The sequence below is a fragment of the Macaca nemestrina genome, chromosome 20, assembly GCF_043159975.1.
Source record: "Macaca nemestrina isolate mMacNem1 chromosome 20, mMacNem.hap1, whole genome shotgun sequence".
Lineage (NCBI taxonomy): Eukaryota > Metazoa > Chordata > Mammalia > Primates > Cercopithecidae > Macaca > Macaca nemestrina.
The window spans coordinates 3,931,883-3,956,160 of record NC_092144.1 but is presented as its reverse complement, the minus strand read 5'-3'; the positions used below and the strand labels follow the sequence as shown (position 1 = coordinate 3,956,160).

Below are 24,278 nucleotides of genomic sequence, written 5' to 3'. Positions count from 1 at the left end.
TTGCCACAGTCGGCCCTGCAGCTCCTCCCCATTCTTCCTGTGGATGGCCCCTTCTGTCTCTGAGCCTGCTGTGTCTTGTGCCTTCGCCACCCCTCTCTGTACCTGCCTTCTAAGCCTGCATCCCCTGTCCCGGCGTTCAGACGTGACACTCTCATGACTCGCAGACCACAGCATGCAGCTGGCTAGCGGTAATGCCCTGAACCGACAGCCAGGGTTCATCGCCTGTCCTTTAGCTTGAACCCATTGGTTGATTCGGCCTCTTTCCTCTTAAATTACTTTTATTTTATCACTTTTAAAATTTATTTTAAAGGGGATAGTGGTGTTTTCCTTGCTCAATAACAGTAACTGGAATAGGCCGGACACAATGGCTCATGCCTGTAATCGCAGCACTTTGGGAGGCCGAGTCAGGTGGATCACAAGGTCAGGAGTTTGAGACCAGCCTGGCCAATATGGTGAAAACCCCTCTCTACTAAAAATACAAAAATTAGCTGGGCATGATGGCGTGTGGCTGTAGTCCCAGCTACTCAGGAGGCTGAGGCAGAAGAATTGCGTGAACCCAGGAGGCAGAGGTTGCAGTGAGCCGAGATCGCGCCAGTGCACTCCAGCCTGGCAACAGAGCGAGACTTCATCTCAAAAAAACAAAAACAAAACAAAATTCGCCGGGTGTGGTAGTGTGCATATCTGTAATCCCAGCTACTCGGGAGGCCGAGGCAGGGGAATCGCTAGAACCCTAGAGGTGAAGGTTGTAGTGAGCCGAGACAGCACCACTGCACTCCGTCTCAAAAACAAAACAAAACAAACAAAAAACCCACACAGTAAGTGGAATAACAAATACAACAGCAACAAAACAATGGAATAAAATCTTCCTGGATACCCCACCCCTGAGCCTGAGGTGTCCTCTCTTGTGAAAGAGCTGTTCAGGCTGGACGTGGTGATTCTTGCCTGTGATCCCAACACTTTGGGAGGCTGAGGCAGGAGGATTGCATTAGCCCAGTTGTTCAAGCTCATTTGGGCAATATGATGAAACCCCGTCTGTACAAAAATTAAATTAGCCAGTCATAGTGGTGCACACCTGTAGCCCCAGCTACTTGGGAGGCTGAGGTGGGAGGATCACTTAAGTCCAGGAGTTCAAGGCTGCAGTGAGCTGTGATCGTGCCATCGCCCTCCAGCCTGGGCAACAGAGCAAGAACCTGCTTAAAAAAGAAAAAAAAATCTGTGCTATAGTAGTGCCCACCTGGAAGTTCCTTCTTGCCAGAATAAGAAATATGGAAGGGGAATTGCGGCAGTTGTGTTCTGACCACATGATTCGTGTGCCTTGTGCCTGTGTTAGCTGCCACACTGTGGGAAATGCCTCACAGAAGGCACGTTGCCTTTTCCCTTGGGGCCTGCTGCCGTACCCTCTGCAGTCTCATCTCATAGGATCGAGGGATCCTGCACACTGGGATTCAAGCTCAGGAAAGAGGGCTGATGGCTTGGTAACAGCCAGGTCCTGAGTGCCTGGGGAAAGGCATGGAGGCTGGAGACCCTGCAGTCAGCATTCTTAGGGAGTATCTCTGGGCACGGTGGCTCACACCTGTAATCCTAGCTCTGAGGGAGGCAGAGGCAGGAGGAGCGCTTGAGGCCGGGAGTTCGAGACCTGCCTGGGCAGTATAGCAAGACTGTGTTCTCCAGGAAAAAAAAAAAAGGTAAAAAAAGAAATAAAAAGAGTTCCCAAACATCACCCAAGCAGTAATGCAAATATCTTCCTCCAGGACCCCCCCATCCAGCCCTGCCTGCTGGAAGCAGAACTGCTGACTGATTATTTTTCTGCTGTCATTTCGGGACTCTACCCCAGTACTAAGCAGAGACCCTTGTTCTCAGAAAGCCCCTGCGGAAGGAAGTTCTGGGAACTTTCTGCCCGCCCTCGCCGCAATCCCCTGCCACCCGCCTCTGTGGGATGAGGCCCCACGGCTGACTCAGGCAGGCATCCATCAGCCTAACAGCCTCACTCATCAGAGTCTCGATTGTTTGAAACAGACGGGCAGCCCTGGCCCTTCAAGACCAGCCTTTGTGGCTCAGAAGAGGGTAGCCCAGGGACCTGGATGGAATTTCTCCATCTCCCAGCCTTCACCCACCCCAGCATAAGATCGTCTTCATCCTCTCCTGAGGCCTCTGACGGTTTTCTCTGAGGTTGAGAATCACCGCTATTATTTTAGGAAGGAAGAACAACCCCCGGAACTGCAGAGCAAGTCTCTTGCTTCTTGCTTACTCTGGTCAAGTCAGTGTTCCACCCATGAGAAACCTTGGAGCTGCCGGCCCCCTGGCTGAGCATAGTGTGGGTGTCCAGGAGGTATGTACTGCCCACTGCAGAGGCCGACTCGGAGGCCGCTGGAATGCTGCCCTGTGGGTGGTTTTGCTCCCCCAGCTTTTACATTTTTATTTCATACTTGCAGAATCCTGTGTATTTTTCCAGTGTTCTCCCACGCCCAGCCTTCCCACAACAGCCTCCCCGGCTAGCCCCAGAGCACCCTGTGCCCGTCAGAAGAAGGCACTAGTGGGCCCCTCTGTTGAGTGGGGTCCCTGTGTCACCATCTAGACTGGCTGAGGGTTCCATAGTGGGCAGCTGCACAACCAGGGAGGGTCCTTGGGGCCCTGAGAGGGAGGGCAGGGGAAAGACCTTTGGTCCGTCTGCTGCAATCATGTTTCTGGAGCCCAGGAGTCCACTCGGCTGTCAAGAGGAGCCGGTAGGGGGTTGCCGTCCTTCCAAGAAGGGTTGCTTCTTACTGCATTCAGAACACGTTCCCCGGGCCGCACGCTGGTCGGCACCAATATGTGGCACAGGACACCTCCCTTGTTCAGGCACCTCATAAAGGTTGTATCATAAAGGGTTTCAGATACAGAAAGACACCTAAGAATGACCAGTTGATGACCAGGTGCCCACCACGCCACCCAAATGAAGCCAGAGCAGGGCAGGCACACCTTTACTGCGCGTGGGGTCACTGCTCCAAAACGTGCGGGATTGTGTGGCAGTCTACACGGCCTGTCAGCAGGATCATGTGCTTTCTTGCTTGGTTTCTTGTACCCTACTTTTTTTTTTTTGAGATGGAGTTTCTTGTCACCCAAGGTGGAGTACAATGGAACGATCTCAGCTCACTGCAACCTCCCCCTCCCGGGCTCAAGCAATTCTCCTGCCTCAGACTCCCGAGTAGCTGGGATTACAGGCACCAACCACCACACCTGGATAATTTTCATATTTTTAGTAGAGACAGGGTTTTACCACTTTGGAAGGCTGAGGCGGGAGGATCGCTTGAGCCTAGGAGTTCCAGACTAGCGTGGGCAACAAAGTGGAACCCTGTCTCTAGAAAAATACCAAAAAAAAAAAAAGCTGGGTGTGGTGATGCATGCCTGTAGTCCCATCTACTTCGGAGACTGAGGCAGGAGGATTGCTTGAGCTTGGGAGGTCAAGGCTGCAGTGAGCCATGATCATGCCACTGCACTCCAGCCTGGGCGACTGAGCAAGACCTGGTCTCCAAAAAAAAAAAAAAAAAAGGCCAGGCCCGGTGGCTCATGCTTGTAATCCCAGCATTTTGGGAGGCTAAGGCAGGTGGATCACTTGAGGTCAGGAGTTCAAGACCAGCCTGGCCTACGTGGTGAAACCCCTTCTCTACTAAAAATACGAAATTAGCCAGGCATGGTGGTGTCATCGCAATTACTTGTAATTACTTGTAATCGCAATTACTCAGAAGACTGAGGCTGGAGACTCACTTGAATCCGGGAGGCAGAGGTTGCAGCGAGCCAAGATTGTGCCACTGCACTCCAGCCTGGGCGACAGAGTGAGACTCTGTCTCAAAAAGAAAAAAGAAAAAATGGAATACACAGAACGGTTACGTAGTGATCATTTGGTGAACATGTTGTGACCAGAGGCTCACAGAAACCTAGCTGTGTGTTTCCCCTGTGAGCAGTGGCTCGGTACTGGCCAACTCTGTGCTTGAGGTAACTTTCTAGAACAGAGCTGCCACGAATAACGAGAAGTGACCAGCTCCTGTGGCGGGCAGGACAGCACTCCTCACAGCTGCCCCTCACCTCCACCCCTGGAACCATGACTGTTCCCTCACATGGCAAAGGGGACTTTGCGGGTTGGACGAAGGGTAAAGACCTGGGGGTGGGAGGTTATCCTGGCTTATCCACGAGGGCCCAGTCCCATCAGAAGGCCCTCAGAAAGCGGAGCACCTTCCCCGCTGTGGTCAGAGGGAGCTGAAACAAGGAAGAGAGAACAGAGGTAGCTGCTGAGGGGCCAGTGCCTGCTAGCTCTGACAATGGAGGGAGGAGGGGACTGTGAGCCAAGGGATGTGGGTGGCCTCTGGATGCTGGAAAAGGCAGGAAAGCCCCAGAACACCCAGAACAGAGTGCAGCTCATAGCGTCTCAATCTTAGCCCGGGGAGATCCCTGTCAGGATCTAACTTAGTGAAGACTTTGTGTTGCTTTAGCGTGTTGTTGAAGACGTGTATGTGGCTCTAAGTCACTAGGTTTATGGCGATTTGTTCTGATGGCAACAAGAAACTCACACAGGTTCACACTGTCTTAAAGCCTTGTCCTGATTATGGTTTTCATCTCAATCCTTAAGAGGCATGTGGGGGGAGACAGAGAGAGGCAGGGGAAATGGAGAGAGGCAGGGGAGACAGAGGCAGGGGAGACAGAGGCAGGGGAGACAGAGGCAGGGTAGACAGCAAAAGGCAGGCAGACAGAGAGAGGCAGAGGGATCAGAGAGAGACAGGGAAGACAGAGTCGGGGGACAGAGAGGCAGGGGAGACAGAGGCAGGGGGACAGAGAGAGTCAGGGGGACAGAGAGGCAGGGGAGACAGAGGCAGGGGGACAGAGAGAGGCAGAGGAGGCCTGTGGAGAGAAAATTGTTTTGTCCTCTGTTAGCTCTCATCCCTGAAATCAACTGAAATCAAGAAAATAGGACCGGTTCACTTTGCTGTGTTGGCTTGAGGTGCCCTGCTAAGAGCTGGGGTTCCATCCAGCCTTCCTTGGCTGTGACGCTCTGTGGAACTAATCTTCAGCTCTGCAGAAGTTGTTCCCTGGTCTCTGGAATCCCACCTTGGTGACTTAAAAGCTAGTGGACTGATAGGAAATTCAGTTCCTATAATTTAACTTGGATTTTGAAAACCGCCCACTCGTTCAGGTTTACACAGAACATGCTATTGCCTGTCTAAACCTGAGGGCACCACGCACCCCGGAAACACCAGAGCAGATCATGTTCAAAACCACTGACTGTCCTGAAGACAGTTGACAGTTCCTGAGTTTGACGGCACGTTTTTTCCGATCCAGGAGCTGGAGCCCACACCAGATACCCACCCGTGACGCCCTCCCACATCTTCAAAACGGGCACTTCCGAACCTTGTCCTGGGCTTGTTTCCAAGCCAGCCTCACTGCTGCAGGCCCCGTGTCTCCCCTTCCTGCCTTTCCTCGTGTCGTGCCCCTCTCTCCTGCATACGCCCAGATCCCACCCATCCTTCAAAGCCCACGGCCACAGCCACCTCCTTCCTGACTCACCCTGGCTCCCTCCCCGCTGGCCTCCTGTCTGTCATAAGGCCTTAGGTTCTTGTGTGTGTGTGAGCCTGGGTTATACGTCTTTCCTTTTTCACTGTACCTGACACAGGTAAATACTCATTCAACCTGACTTGGACCTCAGTGATGGCTCCTGACCATGGCTTTGAAGGATAGTTAGAATTTGGATGTAGGAAGAAGCAAGGAAAGGAGCAAGGAAAGGAGGGAGAGTTTCTGGTGCAGGGAGAGAGCCCTGCCCTGGGCATCCCCTAGGCAGGTGTTGGAGGGAGGCCCCAGCAGCATGGGTCTGCCTTGCCGTGTCCCTCCCCTCCATCCTGAGCCCAGGCAGCATCCATGGGGCCAGTCCTTCTAGGGGAGCGGAAGCCGCCCTGGGTGCTGGGAGGAGCCTGGCTAGCAGACTGTGATGGCAGGGTGGGAGAGATTTGAATATTCTTACTGCTCCTAGCTCAGGCAGTGGCAGCACTAGTCCCTTGTTCTCTGGGGCAATGACAACAGAGAAGCAAACCCTGGGGAGAAGGGCTGCGGGCCCGGGAGGCAGGGCTGCTTTCTCCCCAAAATACAAGTAAGCATAAGGCAGGGCTGCGGCATGCTTTGTGTTGGCGTCGCAGCAGCAGACATCCTGGCAGTGAGGGGTCACAGTCACGGCCACAGGCTCGCTCACGCACAGAGGCACGTTCTGGAAGGCAGGGAGAGCGTGGGTGTGCAGAGGTGGAGGGAGGGCGGGACATCCCCAGGGAAAGAGTTTTATTCACCACGGGCAAGGCGGGAAGTCAGGTGCTCAGGAGGTCAGGATGGGCAGCCGTGCCGTGTTGCCGGCTGGTAGGAAGACAGGAATGCAGGCTGATTGGGAAACAGGAGAAGGGGCACAGAGGCTGTGGCAGCTGCCTGGGGTGTGACACAGCAGCAGGTATGTGTCAGGGGTGTGGGGAATTTTCTACCAACCTTCTTTAAGTCGAGTCATTTCTTTCTTGGTCCTTTACTTCTTTATTTATTTTTTTTCCTTTTTTTTTTTTTTTTTTTTTTTGAGATGGAGTCTCGCTGTGTCGCCCAGGCTGGAGTGCAGTGGCCGGATCTCAGCTCACTGCAAGCTCCGCCTCCCGGGTTTTTACGCCATTCTCCTGCCTCAGCCTCCCGAGTAGCCGGGACTACAGGCGCCCGCCACCTCGCCTGGCTAGTTTTTTGTATTTTTTAGTAGAGACGGGGTTTCACCGTGTTAGCCAGGATGGTCTCGAACTCCTGACCTCGTGATCCGCCCGTCTCGGCCTCCCAAAGTGCTGGGATTACAGGCTTGAGCCACCGCGCCCGGCCTTTTTTCCTTTTTTTGAGAGAGTGTCTTGCTCTGTCACCCAGGCTGGAGTGCAGTAGTGCGATCTTGGCTCACAGCAACCTCCACCTGCTAGGTTCAAGAAATTCTCCTGCCTTAGCCTCCCAAGTAGCTGGGATTACAGACATGAGCCACCATGCCTGGGGTTTCACCATGTTGGCCAGGCTGACCTTGAACTCCCAATCTCAGGTGATCTGCTTCCTTGGTCTTCTAAAATGTTGGGATTACAGGCATGAGCCACCAAGCCCGGCAGTCCTTTGCTTCTTTCCTCCCACCCTCGTCCCCCAGTAGAACCTCAGAATTTGTGATACGGCCATTGACAAATATGTCCGGTGCCGTGAGTGTTTCGGAACCGGGACTTGACTCTGTGGCTGATCTGGAGTCGCTCTGGGCGCAGCGTGAGAGTTCGTGCAGTCAGCCAGCTGTAGACGGTTTTTCCTGGTGTGTGTGGTCCTGTGAGTGCCTCACCAGGGTGCCCTGGAGATGGGTGTAACTCAGGGAAGGCGTGTTCCTTTTCTCCCTCTTCTTAAAGAAGGGCCTGCATGAAGCCTCTTGCTCCAGAAAAACTGGGCTCAGAGGTCATGTCACGGGGTGGAGGCGAAGTCCCTGGCCCCACACCCATCATTCCTCGGGACTCAGTTGCTCAGTGCACAGTAGCCTAGAATCGTAGGGTGGTATGTGGTTTCTAAAGCACATCCACGCCTGAGACAGTTGAGGAACCCAAGAGAGAGGGGTTTGCGTTCCTGCTCAGAGTCACTGCCCCGAATGGCAGAGCTGGAACCATATCCAGTCCCGGTGCCGCCCATCCAGGCACCCTCATCCCGTGTCAGCCTGCCTGCCTCGTGACCTCGTGGCACACCTTTGCTCTGATGTGTTACTGGCACACCTGAGCTCCCGAGGGCAGGGCCACTTCTTATTTGTTTGTTATCTCAACAAATAGTATTTATTATCTCAACATGTACTCAGTGACTGACTCCACCTGGATGCCAGGCCCTGTGCTGCCTCTGCTAGTCCTGTCCCCGTGCTCGGCTCTGCTGGCAGGCAGCTCGTGTTTGAGAACAGGGAACGTGTTTGAGAACAGGGAACTTGGGATGGGTTGGTGACGAGAGCCTGTCCTGAGTGGTGTCCCTCCAAGGATGATGAGCCACAGCGGGGCAGAAGGGGCCCTGGGAAGCAGGCTGTACCCGCCAGCATCTCCCGGGCCTGGGACCCAAACACCAGTCTTCAGAGAGGAGAGGCTGCAGTCTTCTCGCTGCAGGGGAGATGGCGGGGGAACTCGGGCCATGTGCTTGCTTCCTCTGTGCTGAGGCCGTGGTCAGCAATCCTGAGATTCCCAGCCCGGGTTTCCACCACCGACGTCACTGTGTAAGGAGCAGGTGGTGCCTTTGAGCGGCTGGGGGCACCCATGCACCAGAGCCAGTGCACGCGACCTGGCGATGGGCAGGGGTGGCCATTGCAAGGTGACAGCTGCTGGCACCTGACGCTCGTGGAGGGTCCCAGTGCACAGGCGCGGCTGGCTGTGTAGAGCTGCTGACCGCCTCTCACCACCACCTGCCCTGCCCCGTGCTGCCTGGGATGACTTCCAGCCTGGGTGCTTTTGGTAGCCACACCTCAGAAAACCAGCCTCCGTGACTGTGAGCCACCGTGGGCATGAGTCACCTGTCACCAGAGCCTGGTGTCCCTGTGCAGGTGTGCCAGGTGGGCAGAGGAGACAGGTGAAGGCACATTCCTCAGAGCCTGCTCACAGCTCTGCCCACCGCGCATTCTGTAGAGAACCTTAGCACCCTCCTCCCTGCTGGCAGCCAGGCAGGGATTTAGGCGGTTTCTGTTTGGCCTCCGGTGCCTGCCTCTCCCATGTGCTATCCGCCCAGACCTCAGACCTGTCAGTGTTCTTGGGCATCCTCCTAGATAAGAAACTGCCCAACTGTGGGAACTGGGTCCCCAGGATGAGTCAGGATCAGCCTGCCTAGCTCACGTTTTATTCTTTCCAAGTTCTCCCAACCTTGCAGCTCTCTGGGGAGGGAGCCAGCTCCAGGCTGGGAATGGGCCTGGTGGCCTCCGTCAGTATCAGCCCAGGTGAACTGTCCATGAGCCACAAAAAAGAAGGTGGTGGGAGGAGTATCATCTGGCTGCCTTCTGGGTCACTGCGGGGAGTTGCTGCCCCCAGAGCTTAGCCGCTGTCAAGGGGTGGGATGCGGCAAGGACCCCCAAGAGGTTTCCTGGAGTCCTTCATTCTAGGGCGCTAAGCATTGGAGAGTGCTTCCTGTGTCTGAGATGGGACAGCAGGGGCCCCACAAGCAAGCAAGCAAGAGGATAGCAGGAGGGTGGGACGGGCGGGGTGGGCGGGGCAGCCTGGCAGCCATGGGGACATCTGGACGGACGACGGAGCCCTGGTGGCTAAGACCCAGCTTGGGAAGATCCAGGGAGGCGCAGTGAAGGAGAAGGAACAGAGAGAGCAAAAGCTCTGAGGAGGGGTGGGGGAGCACCCAGGCAGATGGGGGTGTAAGATGAGGTGTGAAGGGGCAGGCGCACAAGAGATGAGGCATCAGTGGTGTGGTGGGAGAGGGTCAGGAGACCAGTGATGGGGATCAATCAGGAGGGCTTCCTGTGGGAGGCCTCTCATTAGTCCTTCAGAAATGGAAGGGATCTTAGAGATAGTGAAGATGGTTTCTGTGTCTCAGGAAGGGCTCTGGGCTTTTGGGCCAGTCACCTCAGCTCTCAGGGAGTGAGGGAACTCACGGCCCCTCGTTGAGACCTGTGCACCTGCAGCCTCCCAGCGCTGTCACCATGCCCTGCGGCTCTCTCTCCAAGCCCCATTTCCAGTCTCTTCAAACTGCAGGGCTGTGCGTTGCCTCAGCTCTGCTGTTCAGAAAAGATCCATTTTTGCGAAAGTCTTGGCCAGGCGCGGTGGCTCAAGCCTGTAATCCCAGCACTTTGGGAGGCCGAGACGGGCGGATCACGAGGTCAGGAGATCGAGATCATCCTGGCTAACATGGTGAAACCCCGTCTCTACTAAAAATACAAAAAAAAAAAAAAAAAAAAATTAGCCAAGTGTGGTGGCGGGCGCCTGTAGTCCCAGCTTCTTGGGAGGCTGAGGCAGGAGAGTGGCGCAAACCCGGGAGGTGGCGGAGCTTGCAGTGAGCCGAGATCGCTCCACTGCACTCCAGCCTGGGCGACAGAGCAAAACTCCGTCTCAAAAAAAAAGAAAGAGGCCGGGCGCGGTGGCTCAAGCCTGTAATCCCAGCACTTTGGGAGGCCAAGGCAGGTGGATCATGAGGTCAGGAGATCGAGACTATCCTGGCTAACATGGTGAAACCCCATCTCTACTAAAAATACAAAAAAAAACCAGCCGGGCGTGGTGGCGGGCGCCTGTAGTCTCAGCTACTTGGGAGGCTGAGGCGGGAGAATGGCGTGAACCTGGGAGGCGGAGCTTGCAGTGAGCCGAGATCACGCCACTGCACTCCAGCCTGGGAGACACAGCTAGACTCTGTCTCAAAAAAAAAAAAAAAAAAAAAAGAAAGCCTTATGGTTCCATTGCACGTGGGTGATGTCATCACACTTTGCCCCTTGGATGCAGATCCTCCACGCTGGGTGCTGCCCCCAGTGGGAACACCAGCCTGCGCTCGGTGCTGCAGAGCTGGTGTTTCCCCGCCAGGCGGAGTCTCAGGGGATTTAGCGCCTCATTTGTTTGTGGGTTGGCTTTTTCCTTTTATAAGTTTTCATCGGAAACTGATTTTACCAGTTGTATGTCACACGGCCCTCCTGCCTGGTCCCCAAGCTGAGAAATTACAATGCATGATGCACGAGGCTGATTTTCATGTAGATGTGTTCGCTTGGGCTAGAGCTCCGGGTGTGGCTTGGTCCTAGGAGAGGAGCCCCAAGCACTCACTGGCATCTCCATGTTTGGGTGAAACCCTGTGCACGGGCAAGGGCGGGAGCATGTGTCCCACATAGCTGAGCCCCCTGGTCAGCAGGCCTGTCCTCCCATCTCCTGGGAAGGTAGCATGAGCTCCTGGCTCCCACTCCACCTGCTCCCAGATTCCTCAGCCAGCCCTGGGGCTTTGCCCCTCCCCTTCCACCTGCCCGGACTGCATTCCAGGCACAGCCAGGGTTGGTGGGGCCTGCAGTGGGGATCCCTTGACCTCCCTAACCACCCCTGCCGTCTGGCCTTGGGCCAGGCTCATCCCTTCTAGGCCCTTAGCTGTCCTGTTTATCATGTGGAGACATCTGCCCAGAGGCGGCTGCTGGGCCCGTCTGGCTCTGTCCACTCCTCACGGGATTGTCCTGGAGCTCTTTGGGGTCCTTCTCGCGCCACAGACAGTAGGTCCCAGCTTTCCACAGCAGAGGGCACCCCTCCTTCACCACGCATGGAGGGGTAGGTGGGTCTCTTAGGTGCCAGAGAGTAGCAGGTCGGGCTCAGTGCTGTTTCCTCCTGGGCAGACTGGTAGCGGTGATGGGAGCCCCAGGGCTGCTGGTCATTAGAGCCGAGCCCAGCTCACCACCCAGCCACCATGTGCTGGGAGAGTGTGTGACCCATGGCTTCTGCCAGATGGGCCGTGATGGAGCCCCCACCATTGGGCAGCGCTGGCCAGCCTGGGACCCATACGGCCGCCGGGCGCAGCCCGCAGCCTCCCCCACACCCATGTGGAGCTGGGCCAGGCAGGGTGCGTCCTCAGCAAGGGTTTCCAAGGACTGCTGAGTCACCTTGGGGAGGAGGCCCTTCCCTCAACCAGGGCCAAGGCGCCTTCCCAGCCTTGTTGCAGCTGGAGCTGGATCTGCAGAGAAAGGCCCTGAGCGACCACCCGAGTCCACCTGACCCCTCACTCCCTGCTCCCAGCCTCGTGGTCAGATTCCGTAGCCCGCATCTCGGAGGCCTGTACCACAGCTCTGGGTCGTCTGGGAAGTGAAGGAGAGGCTGGGGTGTGGGACCCTGACCAAGAGCGTAACGTTTGTGGGTATCTCCTGAGTGCCAGGCACTGCCCAGGGTGTGGGGGCGATGAGAGGGCCAGTGAGGGCTGTCCCCAGGGCAACTTGATGTGGGGCGGGGGGTGGCCACGGGAGAGAGCAAGACGCAGCCCCATGCTCTGGGGACTGGCCTGCGACTTGGACTGAGGGGACAGACCCGGAGCCCCCATGCTCCCAAGCCCCTCACAGAAGAAACGCAGAGGTCGAGGCCCAGGGGCCAGGCCAGAGCCAGGGGGTCAGCACGGGAGAGGCCAGGCTGCAAGGCCGTGGCATGGGAAGGGCAGCATGTGGACCAGAGGCCGAGCCTCTCAATGCAGATGAGAGCCAGGAGGCCAGGGAGGAGGCTGTCCCGGGAGAAACGCTGATTGCCCCAGCTAGGGTGGACAGGTCAGGTTCGGGCTGGTGGAGGCCTTCTGGGATGCAGGCCCTGCACAGGGTTCCTTGGGGCTTAAAGTCAGCAGCCAGAGCTGGAGGCCTCATCAGAAAGGCAATGTGGGCTGGACTCCCGCTGGTGACTTCGCTGTCAGCACAGGAGAGGTCCGTCTGGCCCTGGGGCTGCCCTCACAGAGCCTCCGGCCACCAGACCATCATAGATCAGGCCTGACTGTCCCCTTTGTCTCGGGGATGGTGACAGAGCTGCCCCGTGGCCATCACCACTTCGTCTGCGTGACTTCTTTCCGGTGGCTGATTTCCACTCTGCTTCCAGTTCCCCCTGATGCGTCGGCCTCAGACTCTTGGATGGGGCCCCCAGGGCCCATCTGGAGGATTTATCTTGCCTAAGTTTTTTTCTCCCCCTCCTTTTCATGTACCGGGCAAGAGAGCGGTGGCTGTGACTTCAAATGGTATTGGCTCGCTGCCGCACACACAGCAAAGCATTTATCTCTCTTTTGCCAACCTGAGAGTCCCTTCTCTAGCTCCAAGAGCCAGGAGCCAGGCAGGGCAGGGCCCAGACAACCTGAGAGATGGCGTGAATGGCCAGCACCACAGTTGGCAGAAATGCACTCCTGAGGCGATTTAGACTGCGGTGGCTGGGCCTGACCATGGCCCCCAGTGTCTGGCTCTCTTTCCCTACCATGGCACCTAGCCCCACCTCTGGCCAGGAAGTCTGCGGCAGGCCTGTCCCCACAGGCTGGAGGCCATGGCGAACCCAGGCTCTCAGGGGGCCCTCTGTGGCCTGGTCTGAGACAGAACCCATTCTGGTTCCAGTCCAGAGCCAGTATCTCGGTTGCCAGCCCAGGCCCAAGGGACTGCCCCTTTGGCTAAGAGGATGCCTGGGGCTTCCAGAGCCACTGTCCTTTTGCTGCCAGAGCTTCGTTCCCAGAGGAGCCCCTGAACCACCACAGAGGTGGGTCTGTGGCTGTCCCCTGGTGCCCGATCTGGCCATGGTGGCGGCGTCTGGTTTGGGGTTTCCGTGGGAAAATGATTTCAGAAACTTTGTCTCGATTCATTGTTTTCAGTGCCCCCATTCCCAAAGACTGCTTTTTAAAAACCATTCAGCCTTGATGGACAGGAGGGGAGATCTCTGCTGAGAGGCTGGAGGCTTGAAGGACAGTGCAAATGCAGGGCTCTCAGAACTCCCAGATGCTGAGGGGAGCCCCGGCTGTCGGGACCCTTCCCTCCATGCATCACACACAGTGGGTGATGACCCAGTGGGCCCCGGGGCAGAGCCTCCCTCCATCTTCCCTTGGGCTGGGGAGTGGGTTTCTGCCATCTGACTCCTCACTGCCAGGCCATGAGGATCACCTGGCACCCGTGAGGGTCACTTGGCACCCGTGGTGTTCCTGTGGCCCCTCCCACTGCTCCTTTCCCTCCCGCTCCCGGCCTCGTCCCTGCACATGTTCAGGAATGACTACTACTGCTTTCCACCTGGGGATGCCCTGCAGGCTCCCGGACCAGGAGCCCCCGGCCACAACCCCACCCACGCCTGTGCTTACTGCCATGCGAAAGCTCAGAGCTGCTTGCAGCAGTGCAGCCCCTGTGGATAGGTGAGCTTTCATAGTCATCACACAAGGGCCTCAGGTCCGGAGAGTCCCCGTGCCACTGGGGCCACTGCAGGTTTCCAGCAAGGACAGACAGACACATCACCAAGCTAGGAGCCTGGGAGCACACATGGAAAAGGGGACACGAAGGCCAGTGGCTTCCTGTGCCGCCGGGCAGCAGGCCGCCTCCAGGCTGTGCGCGTCTTGGACTTTTTGACTCATGGGAAAGAAGCTGTGATGGACCTGAGGAGGTGGCCATGTGTGTTGGGCAACCAGGGAAGGGCATTGCAGTTGTAAAGGGATTTAGAGACACACGGATATGATACATCCTTATATCCTTTGTCTCTGCCCTCATCCCATGTCAGGGCTTTTTCTACGCTGCAGGGATCCTTGCGTCCCTCCCTGGGGCCTCCACCCCAACCCTGCATTCCAGTTGTTCTGCACACAGGTCTGATCAGGATTCTGCTGCTCCTGCAGGCCTTACCCTGACTTCGCCCCATTCCGTGGCCGACCAGGCCTTGAACACGGCTGCAGTGTTAGAACTGCGCCCACTGTGAGGAGGGGCTGAGCCCTCACCTCCTCCACGTCCCCTTCAGCTTTCTCCTCGTGGTGTCGGGCGCCGCACACAGAGTACCTAGCATGGGGACTGTGAATAGTGGCTCTTGTTCCATGTGTCCTGCCTGCCCTGTCCCTGGTCCTGCAGGTGGCTGGGCCTGGACCCTTACTATGGTCCCCAGCTCCCCAACCCGTGCCCTGTCCCAGAGCTGTTGTCCCCTAGTCCTGTAAATATATGGCCTTGGACAGGCACACAGTGTCACCCCTGTAGTCTTAGCACTTGGGAGGCTGAAGCAGGATTGCTTAAGGCCAAGAGTTCAAGACCAGCCTGGGCAACATAGTAAGACCCCTGCCTCTTTAAAAAAAAAAAAAAAAAATGAGGCTTTCTCACAGGTATTCGCTGTGGTTAACAGCTGTGCCCACCTTGTGGTCTGTGCGCTCACAGAGTCCGCTGAGGAAGACTGCAGGGAGGGATATGGAGGTGGCTCTGTGGCACAGCGTGGGCACCCCCACAGCACCACCAACGCCAATGGGCAGGTGGACACCAGCCAGAGACGCGCTTCCCAGCCGAGGGAGGACAGGTGACCTCTGCTGTGAACCTAGAAATTACCGAGCGCCCCAGCATGACTGCCAGTGAGACCTGAGGACCCTGGGGCCGACCCCTCCGCAGGCAAATGTGGCGCATCCCTGCAGGCTGGGCCACAGCAGCCCTCCCCTGCCCTCCCCCATGCTGGCCTTCTCTTTTAAAAGAGAAAAAAAACACAACCCTGTTAATTCATCAGAGCAGATTGTCTGCTGGGGCACCAAGCCTGAGACGGGCGTTTGTGTTCCGTGCCGTGTGGATCAGGTTTCGCGGCTGAGATGTTTAAATCAGCAGCCAGCTCCACTCGGCAGGATTCGGAATTTTCCTCCTGCTCCTGCCAAGTGGCCACCACAGCTGAGCCTGCCGGGCGCAGGGCAGCAGCCCACATCCCTCTGGGTAAAACCTGGGATTCTCCTGCCTGCGGCAGCCCTGCCCTGGCTCTTGGTCCACAGCATCTTCACAGTTCATTTCTGCGTTTTTCCACCATGTATTCTCTGTTCTTCTGTATGTCACATCCCTTGCTCCTCTCCAAAGAGAGCCAAAGGTCTAAACTCTAATGAATGCCAGGCTTCAAAGGAATAGCCCCCTTCTCCTAGGGGCACAGGAGTCCCATGCTCTGGGGCAAAACCCCTTCTTCGTGTCCAGCTCTGTCATTTCCCAGGCGCCTGGCTCACAGGTGACAAGTCAGGGTCAGGCAGAAAATGCATGAGGCGTGCAGGTGGTGGGTGCAGGTGGGATGCGTGAGCATGGAGTGGGCAGGTCTCCGCTGGGCGCCTCTGGGCAAAGATCTGAAAGACTACGAGCCAGTCTGGCCAAGCCCTGGGGAAGTGTCTGGCAGGCAACAGTGGGTTCCTTCCCAGAAGCCACTGCCAGGCTTGACTGAGCCGGGGCCTCTCCCATGGTGACTTCTCACCTGGCAGGGTTGGCCAAACCTCACTTCCCCCTGCCCCAGGTGGGGACATGTCACAGCCTCTGTGGGAGGCCAGCATCTGAAGCAGGGGCAGAGTCTTCCCTCTTGGGCCTGGCCTATATTTGTTCCAGGACTGGTGAGAGGAGGCGCTGGTGTCGCTCTGAGGATGGCAGCCCTTGTGGGGCCTGCGGCTCGTCACTTGGGGTTTGCAGCTGGTACTCTGACCCCGTCCAGGTGGGGCCCTTGGGGGAGTGGGGAGGGGTCCCCCACCCATCCTGCCACCCTGATACAGGCTCAGTCAGTGGAGGGTGGTCTTTGCAGTCTCCCTCAGCAGGACTGGACTGCTGGGACCATGGCCTCGGTCTTCCCTCCCTACCAGCAGGGTCTCTGACGCAGGGGCATCGGGGCTGGGTGCCGCACAACAGGCAGCTCTTGCCTGGTAGATGGCACCAGGGTTAGGAACGCCCACTCCAGACAGCGAGCCCAGAGGCGCTCTCTGCTGAGCCTCCCTGTGGCGCCCAGCTCTGCCACAGACTCTCGGTCCCCTCCGTGCTCAGCAGTGCTGGTGCTGAGGCCGCAGTGAGTAGGGCTCTGACAGGCAGGAGCCCACGCTTGGTTTCCGCGCTTGCAGCTGGCGCTGCACTTGGCCTGGCTGCCTTGCTTTTCCCGTGTTTCCCTTGTGGCCATTCATCCCTGTGTCCATCTGTGCCAGTTTCTAGTTTGTGAGCCTTGGAGAGAAGGGACCTTACAGGGTCGTGTCCCCTGCCCAGTGCCTGGCCCGTGGGGGACTATCAGTCACCACAAGGGACTTAGCTGGAGCTGAGCAGAGAGACCTGGGTAGTTAGGACACAGCCTCCTGGGTGTCAGGGGTGCGAGGAGTCAGGTGGTTGTGGGGGCTCAAGAAGTCGTTCTGGGGCTCAGGAAGGCAGGGTCCTGGATTCCCAGGTGAGATGGGCAGGCGGGGCCGGGGCCAGAGCCAGAGGCCACCAGATGGGTCTTTGGTGCCATGGCGGGTCCCCAGCCCCTCCCCTCAGAGGCAGGATGTGGTCCCTGCCGGCAGGGCCTCTCCTCCTGCCCTACATGAGGCAGGGGGCTGGGGAAGGGCCCTAACGGAGCCGCTCCCGCCAGCCTGCACACCAGGTCCTGCCTGGGCAGGTCATGGGGCTGGGGTGGCCTCAGCCCAGAAGATGCGGTTTCGCGGCCCGCTGGCTTCAGTTCTCCTCCCGGCTTCCCAGAAGAGTCCAGTCTCACATCAGCCACTCATTTCCCTCTCCGGCAGCCGCTGGCTCTGAGCACGCCCTCTCTCGCCACAATCACAAGAAGTGAAACTGTCCCAGGAAATAGAGTGGAACGCCCCAAAAACACCTAGGGAGGGCGGCTCCTTCCTCCTCCTGCCTTCAGCAGAAATGGAGGGCAGCCTCACTCTCCTGCCGTGCAAGGGCCATTTCCTGCCTTTCACCTGTGCCAGAGTCTAGCCCTCCCGCGGTGGGTGTGACGAGGGGGTTTTTAAGAAGCTTCCAAGGTGTTGTGTGGCTGAGTTGAGAACCACCAACTCACAGGCAGGGAAGGGACGGGTCAGAGGCGTGGGGCCTGGAGGTCGTGTGTTCACTGAATGCCCGGCGCACATGAAGGCAGGTGGACAGAAAGGGTCCCGATGCGTGGGTGAGGATAGTCCCGTGGTGTGGGGGCTTCCAGAGCCAAGCCTTGGAGGAGGGCCGGGAATTCCTTGGGAAAGGGGCGGCTGTCTTTTTGGGCAGGATGCCAGGACACAAGACCAGCAGTGTACTCTGGGCAGGCTACCTTTTGCAGAGCTTGGGGTTGGGGGCATTTGCACTCGTGGTGCCCTGGGCTGTGACCTCCAGGCATGGGCTGGAGGGTACAGCAGGTGCCTGGCATGGGCAGAGCCCCAGGCTCAAGCTTCTCCCGCCCCAGCACTTCCTGCTCTTAGGTCCTGAACTCCTGACTGCCCTGCTGGACACCCCCCAGCCCCACACAGCCAACGCAATGTGGCACCGCAGGGACACTCATGACATCCCTTGGCGACATCTTGTGACAGCTCAGGGCAGGCAAGCACCAACCGGACCTGGAGAGCACCGTGGTTGCCTGGTCCAGGGGCACAGGCCATGGCCCGTGTCAATAGTCACCAGCCCACGGCACACAACACCTCCCTCTCCTGCCCAGGCTGTGTGTGCACATCTTCACACAAGTGATCAGACCCGGGACGTTAAAGTTGCCGATGACTTCAGAGATGGCACACCCTGTGACACTTGGCCCCCAGAGGGCAGGGCCAAGCGTGTGACCTCAGGCAGCCTCCCTCTGGGAGCCTCCATTTCTGGCAGGGCCCGGCAGCCACTCGGCTCTTCATGAAGTGCTGTCTGCTGGGAAGGGCCTCACACTATCCCTCTCGCTCTGTTCGGCATCCCTTGGCGCCAGGCACACATGGAGTGCCCGAGGTGAAGAAAGCAGCGCCTGTGCACCGACAGCGGTGCTGGGGTTCAGGGGCTCCTGCTATGTTCCATGGGACATTTCAGGGCTGTTCTTCGCATCCCAGGCGCTGTCAGAGGGAGTGGTTTGGGAGTTCAGTGCCTGCTTCTGCCTTCTCACTACACGAGGAAAGAGATGCTGTAAGTGCCTGTCATTGTCATCGCTTTCACTGTAGCTGAGAGCCATGAGGACTGAGGTGTGCCAGGCCTGTGTCGACTGCCTTGTGAAACTCAGTGTCCACATGGGGCAGGGGCCAGGCTGTCCCATCCTGAGACACGGGCACCAGAGCACAGGAGAGTGGTGGCCTCCCTGCCCAGCCGCCTGCACCTCTGCTCCTGTCAGCTCCTGCTGCCTCTCCCCACCGAGCTGGCAGGATTTTTTTTTTTAAGTAGACCCCAAATACTCAAGGATGGGGGCAAATCCCCACATTGCTGTCTGTGGGGATGTTTGTGTAGGCACTTCTGGAAGCAGTGTCTTCTGAGCCATGTGTTCCCGGGCTGAGGTTCTGGACTCCACCGTGGCCGAGATGGGGCCTACTGTGGCGGGGTCCCCAGTGGGCATGTGAGTGGCAGTCAGGACACACACAGGCGGGCAGGCTACCCCCACCCTTACCCTCCCTGTCCTGCAGGCCCGTCCTGCTCCACAGGCAGTGTGTGGCCCTGGGGTGCCCACGGTAGTGCCCGAGGTATGTGTCCTGATCACTTGGCCTACTGCCTCTGGCTGTGGATGCCATGTGGCTGGAAGGCCACCCAGGGCCTCCTGTGCTCTTCTTTCTCCTCCCCCTGGGCTCACAGCGTTTCACCTCTTCTGCCCTCTAGCTGGTCAGTGAGAAGGTCGGAGGGGCCGAGGGGACCAAGCTGGACGATGACTTCAAAGAGATGGAGAAGGTGAGGAATAAACTGCATGCTCTGTGTGGTGGCGGCGCTGCTGGGGCCTGACCTCTGCAGGGCATAGTGGAGGCGGCCAACGCTGATGGGCCTGGGTCTGGACTCCTGGGGCCCTGCAGGCGTGGAGAGCTGGGGTGGTGTGGGGGCCTCGTCAGCTGGACTTGACAGGCACCAGCTCTCTCCCCTGCCCTGGGCAGGCAGCTGTGGGGACATGGCTGAGCTGAAGACATGGAGAGGGGGTTGGGGAGTCCTGGTATGGGCTCCTACGGCAGGAGGTGGTGCAGCAGTGGGGGCCTTGTGTGCCTTGGGCCCCCAGTGGCTGTGGAGTCTTTTTTCTTTTTTTTTTTTGAGACGGAGTCTTGCTCTGTCGCCCAGGCTGGGGTGCAGTGGCCGGATCTCAGCTCACTGCAAGCTCCACCTCCCAGGTTTATGCCATTCTCCTGCCTCAGCCTCCCGAGTAGCTGGGACTACAGGCACCCGCCACCTCACCTGGCTAGTTTTTTGTATTTTTTAGTAGAGACGGGGTTTCACCGTGTTAGCCAGGATGGTCTCGATCTCCTGACCTTGTGATCCACCCGTCTCAGCCTCCCAAAGTGCTGGGATTACAGGCTTGAGCCACCGCACCCGGCCTGGCTGTGGAATCTTATATGCTGCTTCTCTCCACAGAAGGTGGATGTCACCAGCAAGGCGGTGACAGAAGTGTTGGCCAGGACCATCGAGTACCTGCAGCCCAACCCAGGTGGGTGCTCTAGCCACTGCCAGGGCCTGCCCCAGGCCCTCTGGCCTCTGTCAGTCAGAGGGAACGTAGGGGATGACAGAACCACCAGGCTCATGGGTGGCAGGCTTCAGGCACAGCTGGATTCAGGGGTGCAGAGACCATCCTTGGCGCCACATGCTGCCTTTCCACCTCAGCCAGCAGCTCAGTCCCCCTGTTGACTTCACTATCATGCCGACTGGTTCCTCGAGGCTGTCCCAGCCTTAAACCCCTCTTCCAGCCAGCAGTCCTGGCAGGGAGCCTCTCCCTCAGCTCACTTGTGGGACCTATTTGTATTGGCCGCCCCCTCACCCAGTGCCCCTGGGATGGGTCTCCCTGGCCGAGAGACGGACCTTTCCCCAAGGAAAACCCAAACACTGGCTCCATAGGAGGCCAAGGACAGTGGGTAGACGCACACCCAGCAGCGTCCACTCAGGCCCTGCCAGGAGCAGGCAGCAGAAGGGACACGGCTCCTCACCTACCCTGGGAGCCTTGGCCTCACCACCCCCCACTGCATATCACTGCTGTGCCTCCTCCCTGGGACCCCCCAGATGAGAGGTATAGCCACATTCCAAGAGGAGCAGCCCTTGGAAGGAGGATGTGTTGCCCCCTGAGGAGCTTGGTCACCTCTCCACCTGCTGCCAGTTCCTTCGAGGCTAGCGGGGGAGCAGGGAAGGGACCCTCTAGGGATTCCACCGTGCTTTGTGTGGCCTGGACTGTCCACAGGCACGGGAGGCAAAGGTGGGGCAGGGGATGTGGGGGCTGCAGCCTGCCAGGGCGGAGGAGTGCAGGCCTCGCAGCCCACACCTACCTGGCCATCCTATCCCAGCCTCGCGGGCTAAGCTGACCATGCTCAACACGGTGTCCAAGATCCGGGGCCAGGTGAAGAACCCCGGCTACCCACAGTCGGAGGGGCTCCTGGGCGAGTGCATGATCCGCCACGGGAAGGAGCTGGGCGGCGAGTCCAACTTTGGTGAGTGGTGCTCTCTGGAAGCCACGCCCACCCTCCCTGGAGGCCACGCCTCAACACAGGCAGGGCAGGTGCAGGTCCAGGTCCAGCCGATGGGGCCCCTTCCTGTAGGTCCAGACCTTCCCCAGCTCAAGCCAGCTGGTTCCCCAGAGTCTGGACGCGCCCCCCCACCCCCAGCATCTATCCTTCCACCACCTTCAGCCTGTTAAGGGCAAACCTAGGCCCTTTTAGGAGCGTGGGGAGGGGGCTGGTTTAACATCCAGTATTGATTGGGATTTTAGGATCCTTTGTTTTGTTCTGAGTTCCAATTTCCAGGCCCTTGGCCTGGAGTGTGGGGGCTGTTAGAAGTTGGGATGGGGCTGAGTGCAGTGACTCACGCCTGTAATCCCAACACTCTGGGAGACCAAGGCAGGTGGATCACCTGAGGTTGGGAATTCAAGACCAGCCTGACCAATATAGAGAAACCCCACCCTGCCTCTACTAAAAAAGAAAATATATATATATATATGATATAATTAGCCGGGTGTGGTAGCGCATGCCTGTAACCCCAGCTACTCAGGAGGCTGAGGCAGGAGAATCACTTGAACCCAGGAGGTGGAGGTTGCAGTAGCCCAGATTGTACCATCGCACTCCAGCCTGGGCGACAAGAGCTAAACTCCATCTAAAAGAAAAAAAAAAGGCTGGGCGCGGTGGCTCACACCTGTAATCCCAGAACTTTGGGAGGCCGAGGCGAGTGGATCACGAGGTCAGGAGTTGGAGCCCAGCCTGGTCAATATGGTGAAACCTCATCTCTACTAAAAATACAAAAATTAGCTGGGTGTGGTGGTGCACACCTGTAATCCCACCTACTCAGGAGGCTGAGACAGGAGAATCACTTGAACCTGGGAGGCAGAGGTTTGAGTGAGCAGAGATCGCGCCACTGCACTAAGTGGCGCGAAACTTCGTCTCAAAAAAAGACGTTGGAAAGGATCCGGGTGTGGTGGTGCACGCCTGTGGCCCCAGCTACTTGGGAGGCTGAGGTGCCAGCATGGCTTGAGCCCAGTTCGAGGCTGCAGTGAGCTGGGACAGCGCCACTGTGTTCCAGCCTGCAAAACCCTGTTTCAAAAACAAAGGCTGAGGAGTGTCTTAGTCCAGTGGTCTCAGGCCCAGCTTCTCCCCAGGCGACGCATTGCTGGATGCCGGCGAATCCATGAAGCGCCTGGCAGAGGTGAAGGACTCCCTGGACATAGAGGTCAAGCAGAACTTCATTGACCCCCTCCAGAACCTGTGTGAGAAAGACCTGAAGGAGATCCAGGTGCTGCTGCTGCGCCAGCCCGGGGCCTATCCCTTCCCCCTGCTGGATGGGGCAGCCCCATTCCTGCCACCCTTGGCACTGCCCTCTGGGTCGCGGGCAGGTGGGATCCCCAGTGGTGCAGGGACAGTGGGTCAGGGCCATGCATGGGGCAGGTCTCTGGCCGCTGCTGGCCTGACCCATGTCCCCCACTATCTCCAGCACCACCTGAAGAAGCTGGAGGGCCGCCGCCTGGACTTTGACTACAAGAAGAAGCGGCAGGGCAAGATCCCTGATGAGGAGCTACGCCAGGCACTGGAGAAGTTCGAGGAGTCCAAGGAGGTGGCAGAAACCAGCATGCACAACCTCCTGGAGACCGACGTGAGTAGCTGGGGCTGCCACGTCCTGACAAGCCCCATGCCCTTGGGAGGCCGGAGGCGGCAGTGACCTGGCCTCTGCAGCAGGGGAGGTTGAGGGTACAGGCCCCAGTCCCCTGTCCCCTTTCGGCCCCCTTGCCTCCTGTGGCTTCACCTCGTGAGTCAGGGAAGGCACAGGACAGTGGTGCTGGCAGGAGCCCCTGAGCCCTGTTGTCCCCACAGATCGAGCAGGTGAGTCAGCTCTCGGCCCTGGTGGACGCACAGCTGGACTACCACCGGCAGGCCGTGCAGATCCTGGATGAGCTGGCCGAGAAGCTCAAGCGCAGGTGAGCCTGGGCTGCCATGGGCCTCTGCCAGCACGCGTGGGCAGCACACCTCACTCTGGGGTGAGCGCATGGCATGGCAGAGCAGCATCCTGGATTCTTTCTGGGGACCCAGTGGAATGGCCTGGGGGGCCACAAGGTTGGAGGAGGAGGAGCCAGGGCTGTGAGAACTCTGAGTCAACACACAGCCCTGCCCCAGATGCAGGCCCTGGCGACTCCTAACCACGTGCCTGTTCCTTCCCTGGCTGCACTTTCTGCTGCCACAGGAACACCCAGGCTCCCTTCCCTGAACACAGAGGCCAGACCTGCTTTGGGGGCCTAGGCATGTGTCGGGCACCAGCTGTGGTAGGGAATGGGGGGGTGGAGGTGGGGGGATGCGACTGGGGGCGTTGTAGGTAGAGGCCGTGGCAGGACCCAGCTGCTTGGCAGTCTCTGAGATGGCTCCAAGGTGGGGGTCCAGGCTGGAGGCCCTCTGGGTAGACATCCCAGTCTAGCTGTGTCCCAGGGTCCATGTGTCACGACCCCACTGACAGCCTCTTCCTGCAGTCCCAGGCTAGGTTACTAGGCAGCAGCATAAATACAAGGGTGGGGCTGCCTCAGCCGTGACACTCACGGGCTCGGGCCACTCACATCTCTCCCTTCACAGGATGCGGGAAGCTTCGTCACGCCCCAGGCGGGAGTATAAGCCCAAGCCCCGGGAGCCCTTTGACCTCGGAGAGCCTGAGCAGTCCAACGGGGGCTTCCCCTGCACCACAGCCCCCAAGATCGCAGGTAACCAGACATGAAGCCATCTTCTGGAGGCACATGCCAGCGGGTGGGAGTGGCCGAGGGCTGGCCTCGTCCTGGCTCTCGAGTGCCAGACCCCAGACCCCTGGCTGCAGCTCTCAGCCCTACTCCATCTGGACCACCAAGGCAGATGGGAAGGGCTGGTCCCGGTCCTCTGCAGAAGGGGCCCTGCCCGATGGTCTTAAGCCCACAACCTCCTCGTTTTGCTTGTTTTAGCTTCGTCGTCTTTCCGATCTTCCGACAAGCCCATCCGAACCCCTAGCCGGAGCATGCGTGAGTGTTCCCAGGCCTGCCTTGACCTCAGTGCTGCCTTCTCAGCCATTCGGGGAGGGTGTTTCTCCTCCTCCTCTGTCCTCTGTCCATCTCAAGCAGGGAGGAGCCAGGCTCGGACAGCAGCGGGGGGCACAGGCCCCACAGCCTGCGAGACGCCACCCCTCTGGGTCTCAGCCTCATTGTGTGAATGAGGGATTGCCAAAGGCACTAGCCCAGTTCTAGGCTATGTGGTGGCTGCAAGGGCTGAGGGCATCTGGTCATTTCTTGTCACCACAGCAGCACTGGGTG

At 58.3% G+C, this 24,278-nt stretch overlaps 1 protein-coding gene across 3 annotated transcripts in view; it reads left to right on the top strand.

Annotated features, from left to right (window-relative positions):
- Positions 1 to 24,278, top strand: part of LOC105485289 (SH3 domain containing GRB2 like 1, endophilin A2) — a 39,362-nt gene that overhangs the window by 13,350 nt on the left and 1,734 nt on the right. For 2 of the 3 annotated variants that reach the window (XM_011747576.2, XM_011747581.3), the window contains exons 2-9: positions 19,169 to 19,237; positions 19,904 to 19,976; positions 20,821 to 20,964; positions 22,122 to 22,255; positions 22,454 to 22,612; positions 22,831 to 22,934; positions 23,578 to 23,702; positions 23,934 to 23,990. In XM_011747576.2, the coding sequence (XP_011745878.1) occupies positions 19,169 to 19,237; positions 19,904 to 19,976; positions 20,821 to 20,964; positions 22,122 to 22,255; positions 22,454 to 22,612; positions 22,831 to 22,934; positions 23,578 to 23,702; positions 23,934 to 23,990 (865 nt within the window). Of the gene's footprint in view, positions 1 to 16,992; positions 18,491 to 19,168; positions 19,238 to 19,903; positions 19,977 to 20,820; positions 20,965 to 22,121; positions 22,256 to 22,453; positions 22,613 to 22,830; positions 22,935 to 23,577; positions 23,703 to 23,933; positions 23,991 to 24,278 lie in introns of those variants that run through there. The other variant, XM_011747568.3, reaches the window with a different exon arrangement.